General features: G+C 50.9%; 1 protein-coding gene across 2 annotated transcripts in view; it reads right to left on the bottom strand.

Annotated features, from left to right (window-relative positions):
- pxb (putative Hedgehog signaling attenuator pxb) overlaps positions 1–16,936 on the bottom strand; it is a 454,145-nt gene that overhangs the window by 76,826 nt on the left and 360,383 nt on the right. For both annotated transcript variants that reach the window (XM_025302251.1, XM_019843914.2), the window contains exon 2: positions 6,861–7,038. In XM_025302251.1, coding sequence (XP_025158036.1) covers positions 6,861–7,022 — 162 coding nt within the window. In that variant the 5' untranslated portion in view covers positions 7,023–7,038. The remainder of the gene's footprint in view (positions 1–6,860; positions 7,039–16,936) is intronic.

Genomic DNA, 16,936 nt, shown 5'->3' with positions numbered 1-16,936 from the left:
CGAGATAATCCGACGGGAATTAAAGTAACTCGACTTTCGCGCAACGCGAATCGAGTGTTTCTCCGCGGAATGGAATTCCCACGAGGGGCACGCGGAAAAAAATTCACAAAGGGGGTTGCGCGCTCCGAGGGACGGCTTCGGCTTCGGCTTCACAAAGCGGCCTAATAACTTCTTCCACCGCTCGTCGGCGAAGACAATTTCTTCGGTTGTTATTCCGCTCTGTTCCCCTCTTCGTCTTTCTCCCTTTCTCCTCCCCCCCCTCTCTCTCTCTCTCTCTCTCTCTCTCTTCTCGTTTCACAGGCCGCATCCTCCGCCTGCCCGCCTCACCGCTTCCTTCGACGCGCATTATTCTCCGCTCGTAACGCGCTACCCGTAAATAGTCGTCCATACGTTTTCTCATACGTGCCCGATGCGTTTTTACGGGCATTACGTAAACGCAATGTTCCTGCGGGCGCAGTAACGCGCCTGGAATATCTTTTCCCGAAAGTACACGTTCTTCGACGGAATATTATATCATTGCGAATCTTGAAAGAGCATTTGTTGCGGAAGCGCGTGCTAATAACAACGAACGCCGCTCCGTTACATGAGAGATGCGCTTTTTTCGAAGAATCGACGGCTCTACTTGGAACGAGCAATAATCTTTCCCCGTTCTGTTTGGAAAAGGAGCGCGATTATAAAACACAAGAATCGTCCCACGCTGTTCATTTATGGGGCTGTCTTTACGCATTATTTTAATTTCGGCCGCCGAGAGAGAGAGAGAGAGAGAGAGAGAGAGAGAGGGAGAGAGAGAGAGAGAGCATGCAAAAACCGCGGATGGACAAAATGTTTACTGCACTTCCGGCACTTATTGTAACGCTGAAAGCGCAAGCGCGAGGGGCTATGGCTCGGGGGTGAGAATTCAATTAAGGACTTACCCGATGCATTTAACGCCCCGTAAAGCCAGACGCGAGAGTGCGCAAAAACCACGGGAAGCTTTCCCTCGAAACCGGCGGGGATTTGCGCGTGTCGCGCGTCGTCGTCGTCCTCGTCGTCGTCGTCGTCGTCGTCGTCATCATCGTACGTGTGCATTCGCCACCTGCGTTTCGCGCGGGCGTTGCGTGCATGTGCATCGGCGCCGGCGAGGTGCAACGGAATAAACGTCGCCTCGTCGGGCCTTTCTCGCGTTAACCCATCGACAACGTTAAATCCGCGTAATACCTCACCTCGTATAAACGGGAGAGCTCTCGTAGCGAAGTGTTAAATTAAGCTGATGCGACGGGAGAGGGAGAGTGAGGGAAAAAGATTACGGAGAATGATTACATCGGGATTAGAATGCCCGACGATAAATAGATACATCAAACGTTTTATCTTCAAAGTACTGCGAGTGAAGTAGATACACTTTTTACATATCGCGTATATGAATGTTTTATGAGGAGACTTTACCCGGAGCAATATATCGGCTCGTTCATAAGTTGAAAGATACCGTACCGCTTTGTCTTCATTGGGACATACTCGTAATGTTGAAAGAACTTCAAGAAAGAGAAAAGTACAGAATTCTATATCATCGTTAGAAAGACAGATGTCATGACAGTCTGAATGAGCTATTAATGGGGGCGAGCACCACTCGAGCAAAGTTACGAGTCTGCGCGCGCGCGCGCGCGACTGCGCGACCTCGAGAACGCCCTTCGAAAACACTGAATCGACGTGTCTAATATTTGTCGTTAAATATCGTCGATTCAGCCGCAATTCGCTAAAGCGTCTCCGGCCAAGCGGATGTGTCTCTCTCGCGTCACGCGCGCTCGATCTACGGCGTGCAGCCGCGCGCGATCTCCTTTCAAGGTACGCCCCCACAAATTGAGAAACGCCACGTCGGGCAATTAGTTCGGATTAAACACACGCTACGGGGGGGTGGTGCGCGGCTAGACGGCGGCGGCCCCGGTCGTTCCGCGTTCCGCGGTGTGTTTCAACTCGGCGGCGAAAATGGGAAATAATTAACAATCGGTCGTCGCGAGCGCGCCGCGCCGCGCCGCGCCGCGCCGCGCCGGTGCTGTTGCGTTTCACGAGCTGTGCAACACGCGCGCGCGCGAAACGGCGGCGCGGCTCTTATTATCCCGCGAGCAATTAATTCCGATTACGGCCACGGGTCGGCACCGGCGGCTTCGTGTCAAAATAATTCGCCGACACGCTGCAGGCGTCGGCGGCCACCGAAACACCTCCCCCCCCTCCCCGCGCGTCCTTATTAGCTCTCTCGCGCGACTACGGCGTCGCGGCGCTGCACTTTCGACCGTGTGTACCTCGACGATTAATTTCGATTCGGCCAATTCCTCGAGACCCGACCCGTCGCGTCGCTTCTACCAACGCGCGATATGAATCGTTCGACACGGCGATCGCGCGTCTAGCTCACTCATGAATGATGAACGACGTGACGCGCTCGACGATACTCGCGTTCGCGGCGAGCGATACTTGAAGCGATATTAAGCGACAAAAACGATCATATCGTATGTTTCACCTCCGATAAACAAATCGAAGAGTTCGAAGCCGACGTTGAGTACAGTTAAGCTCTATTTGATATTCCTCGTCTCTTTCCATCGCGCGCTTCGCTCTCTTTCTGTCTTTCTTCTTCCTCTCTCTCTCTCTCTCTCTCTCTCTCTCTCGCTCTTCCTCCCGGAGAGGCTCGAATATATTTCGTTTTTGTAGAGAATGTGTGTGACATGCAGCTAATAAAGAACAGACCCTTCATTCAGTAGAGTCTATAGTCTTAATGGTGAATGCAGCTACTTCAAGGACCACAGGGGGACAAGCTGAAAATTGCCGGGTCTCGAGATCGGTGTTAACTTCCTGAAATATATCGTTCTATCGAGACACGAGCGCGGACGAGCGACAGGAGACATGTCTCCAATTACCAGTAATGATGTAAAATCGCGCGACGATAATGGCTCGCGCGATGTGCAAGGCTAGCTCGAGACACGTGTTCTCTATTAATAGTTGTGCGCCGTTTTTATCGCCGCGCGAGGCGAACGCGCGAAGACCACGAAGCGGCGAAGAAGAGGACGAAAAAGACGAGATGGAAAAGAAAGCGGGAGAAAAGGAAGAAGAAGAAGAAGAAGAAGAAGAAGAAGAAGAAGAAGAAGAAGAAGAAGAAAGAAGAAGAGACAGTGGCAGCCCGACGCGATGGCGCGATGGCGCCTGTCAGGGTAAATACGCTTTTTTTAACGGGTCGCCCCGGCCACCCGCTAAAGACAATACCGAAACGGCGCTCTCTCCCGGTCGCTTATCCCGGCGGCTTCCCTCTATTTACATCGGTCGCCACGATTATTCTTACCACCCGTTTGCTTTTAACGCCAGCTGCGTCGGGCGTTTTTCTTTTTATCTCGCTCCGTTTAACCGACGATAAGATGTAACGCGAGCGTTGGCCCGTGTACGAGAGTTTTGTCTTGCGAGCGCTGCTCTTTAACTCTCTCTCTCTCTCTCTCTCTCTCTCTCTCTCTCTCTCTCTCTCTCTCTCGGAGAAAGCGAAGCCTTACGACTCCATCTGAGCGAAGTGATTCGCGTTTCGCGCGGCGGTTATCGAGTCACCTCGCAGAGACACGGCGATGGAAGTGATAGTCGCTGCGCGTTTCTTAGTCTGACGTAGATCGCCGCTGCGAGTAACCCTCTCGCCGATATGGACAACTATAGACGCACTACGAAATTGCCCGCCGCGGTGTCTATAGGCGATCGGCATAATCGCGCAAAACACATAAAACGCGTATCACACGCAAAAGGAATGATTAATTTGGCTTCCGAGCGAATTTGATAACTTATGGCGCAACGTCGCAAGTTATGCCGCCGCTGCAAAAATCCGCCATGTACGCGCGTTTTTGCCGCCGGGATCGTTGTACGTATTAACAAAAGAATTCCAAATTAAATAAACAGAAATAATATTTCTATGCGTGTTAATTCTTCAGAAATGTTTCCACTGATACTTCTCGCCGAAAGGTACGCCTTGCCAAAATTTAATTTGCAAAAATCGTAGTCCTGTGTGTACGTCCTGAATGCATCGCTATCATCGTTCATCATCGTCGCCAAACACCGGTGAAGACGCAACGCCGCGTAACGCTCCGCTCACCGAGCGGATCTCGGTCGGTGAAATTCGCTATGCGACAGAATGCGGTTATTCGCGCGGTTTACGTCAGCGGATAACGATTAAGACTCGCGGTGACTTACGGTCAAGTTGTCCCGCGTGAAAAGAAGTCGCCGGAGAGTTCCGGCCGGCCGGCGAGAGGAGAGAGGTCGCACGTCGCGCTTTAATTGGAATTCTTCTCCCAGTTGCGATGCCCCCCCCCCCCATTCACGTCCGCTCGCGCAAACGTATAGATCATCTCGCAAACGGACAAAGGAAGCTACGTACGGCGCATTGCGTATCCGTAGAAGACGCTGAAGACAGATATTAGAAGACCGCGGAGCCTGGCCTACGACCCCGCATACGCTTTACACGCGTTCGTGTACACGCGATATGCGGATGTTAAAAAAAAAACTGCCTTCACCCGCCGCGCCGGCGCGCTGTTCCACCCACGCGCAATTTAACGATTTCGCGCGAAAAGATTTGCCACCACATGGCGGTGTGTTTGTATCATTTGCACGTCATAATTGAGAATTAAGCACGCTCCGCGCGCGTCTATTTGCACGCTTCGTTTACCCATTCGAAAAAGCGGAACTCGTCGCGGTTCGCGATGCGCGTGCATCGAGAGAGAGAGAGAGAGAGTGAGAGTGAGAGAGAGAGAGAGAGAGAGAGAGAGAAAGAGAGAGAGAGAGAGAGAGAGAGAGAGAGGAGAAGAGAATGAGCTACGCACGCTATTATTAGAATTGTCGTGATTGATGAACGTTAATATTGCATACGCGAATGCGATTAACGAATTGTTGGGAATTATAAAAAATGAAGCCACGTCGGAAATTCATCAGTATGCGCGACAAAATCATACACAATGGGACAATCACGGCCTCTGCGGCGTGACAATTCGAAAAAATTGTCGAACAGGAAGCGCAGCTTGTTACATGTTACACAAAACGCGCTGACAAGCGCGACGAAACATTGAATAGGAAGGATGGAGGAGCGAGACAAGACGGAAAAATCCTGGCGAATACTGATTGCTCTAATTGCTCGCGCGACTGCTTCGTTTATGTATTTTACATTATAAGTTCAATCTCTGCCCACCCTCCCCCTTCCCGCCGACCTCTTACCATTCGTAGCGCGCCTTTTTGTTCCCCTCCTCTACCCTTTTCTCTCTCCCGTTCTCCTTGATACTCTATTATTCAGGCCAGTTCTTGCGCGCACTTGGAGGATCAAAGAGATAACAGCAGGATATCCAATTTATCTCCTTTGGGAGAGGGGGAGGGGGAGAATATAGCTTTGACCGGCTCCTACGATTGTAATTGCAATTAAGCGGCCGGCAGCTCGGCAGCGAATTCTTACGAAACGTGCAGGATTTCCGCCTCCAACCTGGCCGAACGCGATCGTGCACGTTGACTCTCTCGTAGGGGAAGAAAAATGCGCGCGGGTCAGATAATTAGAATAATTTAGTACCTCTTAAGATTGCAACGATGCCTCTCAAGTGTTTCAGACGTTAAACAACGCTCAACATGGCGATGTGAGCGTTGATTGGAGATCGACAACGAGCATTGATCATTGTAGCGCGTCGAATTTCGCGAAGAATTTATTCTCTCTAGTATTACCTGCTGTTGTAAATATAATAATTGTGATGTAACACAACGGCGTTCCGATTTTCACAAGCGACGAGTTTCAACGGTAATCGACTAAAATAATTGTAGCGCTGACGACTCTTGCAAAACTACACGGCAAATGATTACAATTTGCGAATTTGTGTACCGTGAAACATGCCGTGGACATAAGAGCTCGATATTCCCGACGATTCGCATTGCGCAATAATTTTTCATGCGATTGAGCACTCACGCGGCCGACTCCCTCCGACGAACTTTCCGCCATTTTTTCGCCAGCATTTTAATAATCGCGACACTCGTGCGAAGTTTCCAGTTGGAGCCGCAGGTATTCGCAGTAACTTTCGACCATCGATCTTCGAATTCCGGCCGCTCATGAATACGCGAATGCGGCGCGCAAATATTCTCCGGGCGACGAGCGCGGGCGGGCGAGCAAAACGGCAAAAGCGATAACTTTGCGTCGCGTCGCGTCGCGCCTCGAGTAGGTATCGACCGTCGAAGATCGATGTAAGCCGTCGAAAGAAGGCCGAATTACGGAGTTAGTTATGGACGTGAAGTAGCGAGTCACATCGGGGAATTAACGAACACGTTGCTCGACGAGGGCTGGGTAAAGGCGATTTGCAGATTAGCACGAGTCGCCGGCTGCGCGCCGATCTATCGAGCCGTCGAACGCGTCATCCGGCGAGGAACAAAATATCACTCGCCCGTCGAGAAGAGAATCGTCCGCGAGAGACGATCGCAGACGACGCGAGTAACAATCGCATGTCCCGCTAGGTTCGTAATGCACAAAAATCAAATCATATACCTACTTCACATTAATTCGATGAGACCGGATCGAGCGTCTCTCGACATCTCGAGACCGGTAGACCTACAGCAGAGATTCTTCTTCATTTCCCGTTCGAATCCCCGTCGCTTGATATCGAGTTCTATCTCGTAGGCACATATTTTACCTCGCCAATAACTCCTTCGAGCACGACCAAGGACGGTCTCCGATCCAAGATTAAACCAGAAACTTTGAGAGAGACGAGTGATCAGCCCCGTTATCAGCGCTGCGCCATGCAAATTGCAAATCGCGTTGCGTGGAACGATAAGACTCGAATACGAGAACGGACAAAGTAAGACGAAAAAAGAAACGGAGAGAGAGAGAGAGAGAGAGAGAGACTCACCGGGATGGCAACGCAGTCTTCGAGCTCGGCGAGGGGTGATTCCGAGCAGAAGGTGCCCTCGGTGAGGAAGGGCGGCCGGGGGGGCGGCGGCAACCGGAACTCAGGGGGCGGCCCGGGGCACTCCGGGCACTCCGTGCTCTCCAGCGTCTCCAGCTCCTCCATCCTCCACCTCAGCGTGCTGAAAAGGCAAGAGAATCCACGATTAATCTTATTGGCGACGAACGTTAGCCGGAATCGCCAAAGTGCGGGGGAGGAAAAACGAGGACGCGTTGTTCCTCGGAAAAGTATCGATCGATGCGGGAGGACCTACTCGCGAGACACACGCTGCGTGCGTGCGTGCGTGCATGCGTTAGCACGTCGACGCTGCAATCGCCATCTGTCGCTAGTCCAATGATGAAATCTCACAAAGTTCGAAGTAACGATGAATATCGAAGAGCGAAGAGACGAGATAACCGGAGGTGAGAGCAGGATGAGAGGAAAGGGAAGATTGCGGTGTGGTCGGTATGCTAACGTCCGGGGACTTAATTAAGGTCTCATAATGAATCAGTCACGAGACTCGGTCGAGTCGCGAATAGATGCGCGCGCGATTATGCCGCTTGATTAATTGTCTCGCGCCCCCGCGCCCCCGCGCTCCCCGCTTCCCGCGAAGCGCATCGCAGGTCCGCATCGTAGCGAGGAGAGCGCGGATCGCAAAGCGATATCCTCTCCGACGCATATTCGTCATCCGTGATCGCCGATCACGATCGATACTTCCGGCATCCTCCGGTTGACGATGATTCTCGCGAGCGTGGACAGTCTAAATTCGAGCCAATGGAATCTCGCATATGTGTCGTGCGACGCGACAGTGTGACGACAGCGTATGCATGTTTCCACAAAACTGCGGAGAGCGTTATCCGAGAGGAGCGCCTGAACAAAGGAGAGAGAGAGAGAGAGAGAGCAAGAGAGACACGGATCAAGCGAGAAATAGACGGCGAATAACGCGAAAGAAAGGAAAAATGAGAATCGTGAAAAGAGAGTGAGAGTGAAAGAGAGTGGAGGGATTGAACGGGGCAAAGAGACGGAGGGACGGTGCGAAGTGAGATAGAGAGATAGAGATAGATAGATAGAGAGATAGAGATAGAGATAGAGAGAGAGAGAGAGAGAGAGAGAGAGAGAGAGAGAGAGAGAGAGAATGAGTAGAAAGAGAAGAATAAGTCAAAAGAACACCAGCGAGGGAGACCAAGAAGAGCGACGACGTGCGAGAGACAGAGATGGGATAAGGAGGAGGGAAGGATAAAGCGCGAAAGAAAACGGGAATAGAGGAAATAAAGCGAGCGGGAAGAAGCGACTCGCTGATGAAGAGCGTATCGAGCACTATTTTACACATACCCGACCTCATTCCACGGAAGTAGCAGCGGCCAGGAATTACGAACGCGCAAGAGGCGGGGGGAGGGGAGGGGGGTGGTTGCGGAGCGAGTTCGTAGCTCTCTCGCGGGGTGCAAAAGGGAACGAAAAGAAGGCGAGCGAGGGGGCGAAGAAGAGGAGGCGCGTTTGCGCTCAGTTTAATAAATGCAGTCTTCCTTCCGTTCCGTTTCTTGGCTCGACTTGGCTTCGGCGATGTGGCCGACGAGAAACTGGCACCCTCCCTACCTATCGCTGCGGTGGTTGCTCGTTTCTCCCCCGCGTCATCGGCCGTGCATTCTGTCCTTCTTTCTCACCCTCTCTCTCTCTCTCTCTCTCTCTCTCTCTCTCTCTCTCTCTCTCTCTCTCTCTCCTTGCCGCTGCATCGCGTTCCTTCATTCGCATGCAGAGCGAGGAACAGAGGACCAGTCGAGCGAGCGCGGCGCTCATTTTGTTTCCGGCTGCGCGGACCAAATCTACAGTTGGCGTGATTTTTATTTAATTCCCACTCCCGCCCAATCCTCCGCAGGGACTGGGCGTTCTTTCCAGAGGGAGGGGAAGAGAGAATTCCCGGGATATCCATCCCTCTCGGCAGTGTCGCTTGCGTGATGCACGTACGAACGCGTCGCGCGATCAAGTCGCGGATGAGAGGAACGCCGCGTATGCCGATGAAACGGCGGCTTGTCGTCGTGTTGCGACCCGAACGACGAATCTTCCTTGCGAGTCTTTTCGTTGTCTTTGCGATGTAATTTCTCATTTAGCACTTGCGAAGAAAATGCACATGGCGAGGAAATATTCTACTCGGGCGAAAGCAGATATCGCGCGTTTGACATTCGCGCGAGGGATATTTTTTTTTATTATTTTAGTGTAGCTGTGTGAAGTTACTCCAGAATAGTCTTACGGTTGTATTTTTCTTTTTTAATTTCTGCAAGATAATTTCTGTTGTCGTCTCAGTCATCAGGGTACATACGTGCGAATAATACACAAGTGAGAGAGGATGATGAGACTAATTCACTTAAAATTAAAACGAAGCGGGAAAAGTGACTAGCGGTGCTATATCATATATTCCTTCTCGTGACTTGTTTCAAAACTAGTTTTTCACTTACTTCCGCGTTAATTAAGATAAATCCGATGGTTAACAACGAACGCGAAATGGAGACGCATGTTCGCGAAGTTGCCACAGTACGGTTGTACTTCAAAGCGAAGATGAAGCGGAAGATAATACGCGCGATATCACGATGAATCAGAAGTAGAGGCAGAATTTTCAGCGAAAATTGTCCTCTTTTCTACTAATTGGCGCGCGTACGCGCGCGCGCGCGCACGTGTGTGTGTGTGTGTCGGCTCAATGTAATTTGGCGTGAAATAAGGCGAAACCTTCCCTCAGAGATACAATGTGAGACTTACTTCGTATAACAGCCAGACTGTCGATCGTAGCCGAAGCGAGCGTAAAGTTTCGCTTGACACGCTTAAAAACGTACTCACGTGCATTCGCGCGGCTATCAAGACATTATGTAATTTCAATAATACACTACTTCCGACAAAGGCGAGGGGCTCTCGGGCTGCAGTAAATCGATATAGTCGTCGCGCGGGCCGTGAAGCTCCAGTTCGCGCCCGTCCGCGGTGCAAGCTCGTCCACCGTCGAACTTGCAGGCGGTAAGACGTAGAAATGGAGAAAGGAAAGAGCAAGAAAACGAGTAAACCAAGGGCGGGGGGACACCGCAAAGTGGTCGGATGCTTTTTCCGAGTGGTCGAGCGAGAGCGAATCGACTGTTGGGGGGACGGGATTGGCCGCGACCCTTTTCGGCGCGCCAGAATTGCCGAGGGATTTATCGAGCGGCGTTCTTGCCGATTGGAGGTCGTCGAAGTCCTCGAGAAGCTATCGAGTTAGAAGAAACGACCCGGCGAGACAGAAACGACGAGGATGCGGCTATTGCCGTATGATCGACCTTATTAAAAGCGAGATGTCTACTCGTGATGGAACGCAACTACCCGCGACTTGAGCGAGTTGAGCGCGAAATCGATGCGAGAAACAATTGGTGGCCGTCGGAGTAGCGGCCACCAATCGCGAGAAATCGGCCGATACTTCCTGCGAAGCGCTCGTTACGAAATTCAAAGTGTAACGGAGAGAAAGAGAATAAGGGGAACAAGGGAGGGCGGAAGGAGAGTGGAGAGAGCAATCCGACGTTTCGGGCAATCCGAGGTCAATGAACAAACGAGCAAAATTCAATCTAGTCGTTTCCCTCTCGCGCTACGCCTCCCTGTTGCGAAATAAAAGCAGAGCTAAGCCCGGCAGCGCTATGGATAAGGGTTAAATTCCGTCGTGGAGCAACGCGAGGGGGATTAGTCCCTTTTCCGTGTGCCACCGAGTGCGCCCGCGTTGACCGCGCTACGTTTTAATTAGGCAAATTTTCGTGGCCCGTGGCCATTTGTCACGATAAAGCCTCGTCCGGGCGCGACACCCTTTCGCCGTCCCGAAAAATCCCCGACTGACCCGGTCACGTACGCTGTGCAGCGATATTTATCATTTCTTCCGACGCGAGCTTGCCGTGCTTGGCAGACGACGTATTTTTCCCAAGCCTTGTACAGACTTCCGAGAGAAAGGACGGGGAATTATGATCATCGCGCGACACAGCCGGGCCATTATACATTTTAAGCCACTTCTCTCGTTTCTTCCCTCCGGTAGTAGTAAAGCAGGATGCGGGGCGGACCTTTCCCGCTTTGCCCGTTTTAAAAATATTTTCGAAAATGACGACGACTGGACGGTGATCTTTGAGAAGGATTTCGCGCATCAAAGTTTTGTTTGGCTGCTGTAACGGATCTTAATTGCAATTTACAAGATCTACAATGGAGTGATTGTGTGTACAGATAAAGCGATCGAGAAGATGAGAATGATTGAGGCAGAATGTTGCTTCTGAACCTGATGTGAATGAATGCAACGTATATTTTTTCGAACGTCGTAAGCTCTCCTTTGTGGAGGGAAGGACATTTGCCAGACGTTTCGAGCGTGCGAATTTTCGTAATTTTCGGAAAAGGGACCAAGAGCGGCAAAGAGAGTATTTTATAAGAGGGGAAAGCCGTAATCGCTTCTTGAGGCGGGGACGAAAGGATTCAGAGTGTTGGGTCCTCTTATGCCTCCGTTTCACAGAGGGCAACGAATTAGCTTGCGTTAAATGCGGGCGGCGTGGGTGGCTTTGCGAAGGATAAAATCGCTGGATTGTCGTTTTGCGCGGCGTCCGTGTCGGCGTTACGAAGTTTAAATTAAGTCATTTTAATCCCGCGAGGAGGGTTGACGGGTGGCAGGTGGAGGAGAGGAAAGAGAAGGATGGTGGGGAGGAAAGAGAAGGGCGGAGGGGAGGGAGAGGGAGGATATCGAGGAAACTTCGTCGGCGCTCTTGTTAAGTTCCGACGTTAAGTAATCAGATTAGCCCCGGAACTAACCTCGAACGCCGCTGAAAACGTTGCGGGGGAGTCTCGCGTTAATCCAGTTTTGCCTCGGCGAAATTTTGGCCCCGTAATCGCTTCCAAAAATTCCGCAACGGAAGGGCAGGAGGAGGAGGAGGAGGCCGTCGCGAGAGCCCATCAGAGGAAACAAGCGTAGACGAGAGATTGCTGAAGTTGTCTCGAGGTTGTCTCTCTAGTTTGTCCTCCCTCGCCCCCCCCCCCAAAGAAACTAGCTCCGCCCTCTTCCCCTCGAAAGAGGGTCGTCATTAATTTCTTGGATTTCTCTGCTTCGGATTAAATCACATGCTGTCGGAATGAATGGTCTTTAAGTTCGCTCGGAGGAATCATCGAGCTCGTCATATTTGATATTTTCCACGGCATGTGTTCGTTAAATCGATAATTCTTTTATAATGAGACTGAAGGAAAGAGCGCGGATGTGATTTCAGAAAATTCTCCGAGAAATGAAATCGCGCGAATTCGACTTAAAGCACGGTCGTTGCTCGTGCCCGAAGTTCGCGGAAAGTTCGGCCGGCGCATCAGTGATTGTAATTGCATTATTGCGCGCGCCGTGCGCGACGTCCGATCTCGGCGAACGTCCGCCGACGTCGCCGCCGTTGACTGCGAATTTTCGAGAGAGGCGAGCGTCGGGGGAAATAACCCCGACTTTCCTCCCACGGCAATAATTCAGCCGCGCCCCGACTTCCGCGAACTGTATCTGGGGTTAATCATGTTTTTATCGCGGGAGTAAAGGGCTCCTCGAACTTTTAATCTCGCGGATTCTCAGGATTGCGAATAACGGGCTCCGCGATGTAATTCACTTATAATTTGATCTATAAATAAATTAGACGAATCCCCCAGTCGACGTTGCGCAACGTATCGTGCTCGAATCGCGACGCTCGCGATTTTATTCAAAGATTACTTCGCACTGCGCCGCTCTGATTTACAATCGCGTCTTCTCTCGCGAACTAATTTTCCGACGTTAAGTAACGTCTGATGTATCAGACTGACTGGGCTCGACTATCGGGTGACGACTTGGCGAGCAAGTTGCGCAGCGGGTCTCGAAAGCCCGTTTACGTTCTTAGGTCCTCGGTGTTTGTTTGTCGCTTGCATCCAAGAACCGCGATACATATCGTGCGCCGCTCGACTCTCTTCGATTCGCCCGACGAAGGCGCCAATTCCCGCGCGAACGACGCAATGCGGGAAAGTAAGGGTTCTCCTGGTCGGAGAGAATTTCGACTACCAGCAGCTCTGGGATACGAGAGTCGCGAGTGTCAACAGACGCCAGCAGGCGCCTCGGGAGAGCAGAACTGCCGGCGTCGTCGCCTGCTAGCCGTGCTAACGAGGAACTCCTTTAATTGGACGTTAACCCGCCCGACGACTCGCCCGAAGACACACGAAACAAACTTTTATCGGAGGACGCGCGGAATCCGAGTGCGGCAACGGTCGATTCGAGCACCGGGCACCGTAAAGGGAGAGGGGGGCGAGAGAGAGAGAGAGAGAGGAGGAGGGAGTCCGCGAGAAGCGAAGTGAAGAACGGCGTTAATACCGTATAGGCCGCCTTCCGTTGAAATAACGAGTCCGAGCGAGTCCGCCGCGCCGCCGCGGTAATTGGACAAATTTAGTCATTAGTGAATATACGGTAGAGAGGAGCGAAGGAGAAGGCGACAGGACGGTGAGAATTCTTTAATCCGGAACGACGTGTGAATAATTATGCATCGAAAGAGACACAGTTCTTTCCTGATTTTCGCGAGGGATACCGTTTTCGGAGACGGAGACGGGAAATTCGCGCGACTTGCCGAGTCTTTAAACGGAAATCAGCGTCGATCGATGTCGTTATCGGCAAGAGTATTCCCGAGAGAAATAGGATTTACGATATTTCCTTCACGAAGCTTATTTCCATTACAAAGCTTTGAAGAGTGCAAGAGACGAGAGAGAGAGAGAGAGAGAGAGAGAGAGAGAGAGAGAGAGAGAGAGAGAGAGAGAGAGAGAGAGAGAGAGAGAGAGAGAAGTCTTGTCCTCGTCGTGTGCGCGAACGCGTGAATTGGCGCTTACATCCGTCCGATCGTTTTAGAAACAGTAGCCGAGATAACGCTCGGGGAACTACGAGCGTGCGAATGTTCAATGACGAAAATGCGAATTACACGCGAGCGTGAAATTCCACGATCCTGGATACCTTCGTATGATTCGGTCGAGAGACAAAGTACCGCGACATATGTCTAATTAAAAAGCGCGTTTCGCCGGCTACGTGGACGCGGGATGCGACCTTATTTTCCGGACTGGCGCGCGGCGTGTTGCGCTGCCGTTTCCGGTATATGGTAACGCGAAACGAACCAAGCGGCTAGTTGTCGCGTTATTTCAGAATTAGCTTCGCTCACTCGGCTCGTATCTCCTGGTTAAGTGATACGAGCTTTACTAATACAGGAACGAGAAGAGCTGAGGGGGGAGTTAGGTAGTGAGAAAGAGAGAAAGAGAGAAAGAGAAAGAGGGTGAGAGGGAGGGAGGGAGGGAGGGAGGACTAGTACATCGGTGAGCGTGTATAGCTAATGCACCACGCTGCAGGTTATTACTGCAGTTTGCAAACAGCCGGCAGAACGGTAATGCAATCAGCAGTGATACAATCACGCGTGTACCATTCCGCTAACTTCGGGGTGAGCGCGCTGAGGGATGAAGCGGGGGTGGAATTGGAGGGACGTTTCACAAAGGACCGATGAGTGCGCTATGACGTTGCGCACCACCGCCTCCCTCCCGCGAGGTCCACGCTTGATAAGGGGTTACCGAATAAACGCGAAACTACGCTGCTTCGTCAAGAACTAACATATATGGCGAGAGTTAGATGAGATGTAACGTTTACGGCCGAGCTGAAGCTTTGTAATTTGTTCGGGACACGCGAAACGCGCGGGAAATCTTTCTTGGACGAATAGTTCTTCTTCTTCTTCTTCTTCTTCTTTTTCTCGTTTCCTGATGATGTTTCTACGCTCCCGAAACCGGTAGATAACTCGGTAATTAAACGGGTATTGCACAATCATGTAGAAATGCGATGAAAATTAAGCGAGAAGCGTACTCTCGTCGCGTAATCACGTCGCGCAAGCTGCAAGTTATTATTCGTATGTCCACATTATAAAATCGTAAATTTGATAGCGGAAGTTAATTTACGGTTTGATAATATCGAGCTCTGAATTACAAATTATTAGTATTATCATTGCGCCTCTGTATCTCTTTCGAGTTATTTCGCAGAATTTTCCGCGTCGAGCGTGACACATGCGCGCTTCGCGGTAATTAATAATTAATTATTTAAACAATTAATAAATTATTCCTCACGTATTCGGCGAGGGGTGCGTCTCGTTAAACATCGTTGCGCGACGTTCTCCGCGTCACACGCTACATTTTCGCGTCGGGATTTAAAAACGCAGAAATTTAATGACAGAGAGATATCATTCTCGTCGCATCCCGGTTAAGAGGGGCGCGAGAGAGAGAGAGAGAGAGAGAGAGAGAGAGAGAGAGAGAGAGAGAGAGAAATATGTCACAACGTCGTTGTGACATATATGCGAACGACAATGTCTCGCTCGCTCGGGCGCGCGTGTTTATCATAAAATTCTATAATAATTTATAACGCTCATAAACACTGATTACCATACGTATCGCGTTACGGTGAAACTCTTTGTTCGTATCCGTCGACATTAATCATCGTACAGGCATCGCGCGTGATTTATATTTATACCTGTCACCGTGAATACCCGAGCATCTGGCTCGCGCGTGGCTTTGTCGATTGTCCCGCGATCGCACCGAATTGCAAGATTGCTTCAGTCCTACGAGTTTGCTCTATCTAAACGCAACCGCGCAATGAGCTCGCGATGAAAGGAGTATGACGGGTGCTTCATGAGCTAACGGTTTATGCAACGTTATATATGGACTTGGTATTTCTACGTGCTGTGTGTGTCTCGAGGTATATATATATATATACCCGCGATATACGTTACGTCTTCCACGTGCACACGGACGGCGTTTCGCAACAGTCGACCGCATGCTTCAAAATGATGGTTTAATTCTAAAAAAAAAAGAAAAAAAAAGAAAAACATCCTCTCGAGCCTATCTCTCAACCCGGGTATTTTATATTTTTTTTTTCTTCACCCTTGACGTTAACGTTAAACGAGCTGGTCGAGTACCTCGATGATTAAACCTCGAATTAAAACCTCGTTAGAACGCAAAGTCCATCCGGGAGTAATTAGAATGTATCAACTCACGTCGGTCAATCGCGACTCCCTCTGGATTCTCCAGAAACCCTCCCCGATATTTAGCCGCCCATAATCCGGATTTGCATCCGTTCGTCTGAAAAAGTTAAGATCGGTGCCGAGCCACGTGTAGACGTGTACTCGCGCGTGCGCAATTGTATACCGATAACCGGGTAGATCGTAAAGAAGGGCCGTCGGGGATCACGAGAACATAACTCTCGCGGAAAAGACTCCAGGCGACCTCATCTCTATGTTAATCTTCCCTCCGTGCCCGCCATGCCGCTCCTCCGAGGAAGGAACAGGGTGCGCGACAGGATCTTCCTCCTCCGCTCCTCACCAACGTCGTCCTTCCTCGCGGCTCGCTCGCAGCCTCGGGGCTGGGCCGGCTTTTACCCGGCTTCAATCTGCTGGACCACACCGATTCCGCGATATTTGCTCACGCGACTGGAAATAGGATATGCGTCGTCGTCGAGTGACGAGCATGCTTCACGAGTTAGTATCGCGCGCGGAAGGAGGACTCGAGTCGATAGTAAGCTTAACAGGCTGCGCGTCGCGGCGATCTCACGCGAGACTTTACGCTCAGCTTGCTGAAATAAGAGCGGCCCCGTTGCGTTTCACAACGCATTTCATATTCCGCCTCTCTCCTCTGCGATGATGAGACAACGTTTACGTATTACGGTCTTGCGAGTACAACAAGACATACTGAGGCGTGAGAATGCACGCTATTGTCGCGAAGGAAAATTCTAACGACTAAAGAGCGGATAGAAGATCGATCTGACAGTAAGAGATTGCGAAACTCTAATGGCACGAGAACGGAGAGCACGAACCAGTGGGTTTCGCTCGAGTTTAACGCTCCGTTGCAACTTATCTCGTCTAAACTGCGATTGAGGTAATAAAATTAGGATTTTTTTGCTCAACGACCGGAACGACCTACCACGGTAATGCGTTCGTCGAATATTCAAGTATTTTAGGTCCCACGATTGAAATGCGCATAATTTCGGACAAATCAGCGATAAACGCGCAATG

The sequence above is a fragment of the Harpegnathos saltator genome, unplaced genomic scaffold, assembly GCF_003227715.2.
Source record: "Harpegnathos saltator strain DR-91 unplaced genomic scaffold, Hsal_v8.6 scaffold480, whole genome shotgun sequence".
In the NCBI taxonomy this organism is placed as follows: Eukaryota; Metazoa; Arthropoda; class Insecta; order Hymenoptera; family Formicidae; genus Harpegnathos; species Harpegnathos saltator.
Note: the sequence above shows the minus strand (reverse complement) of the source record. Positions and strands in the feature narration are given on the sequence as shown.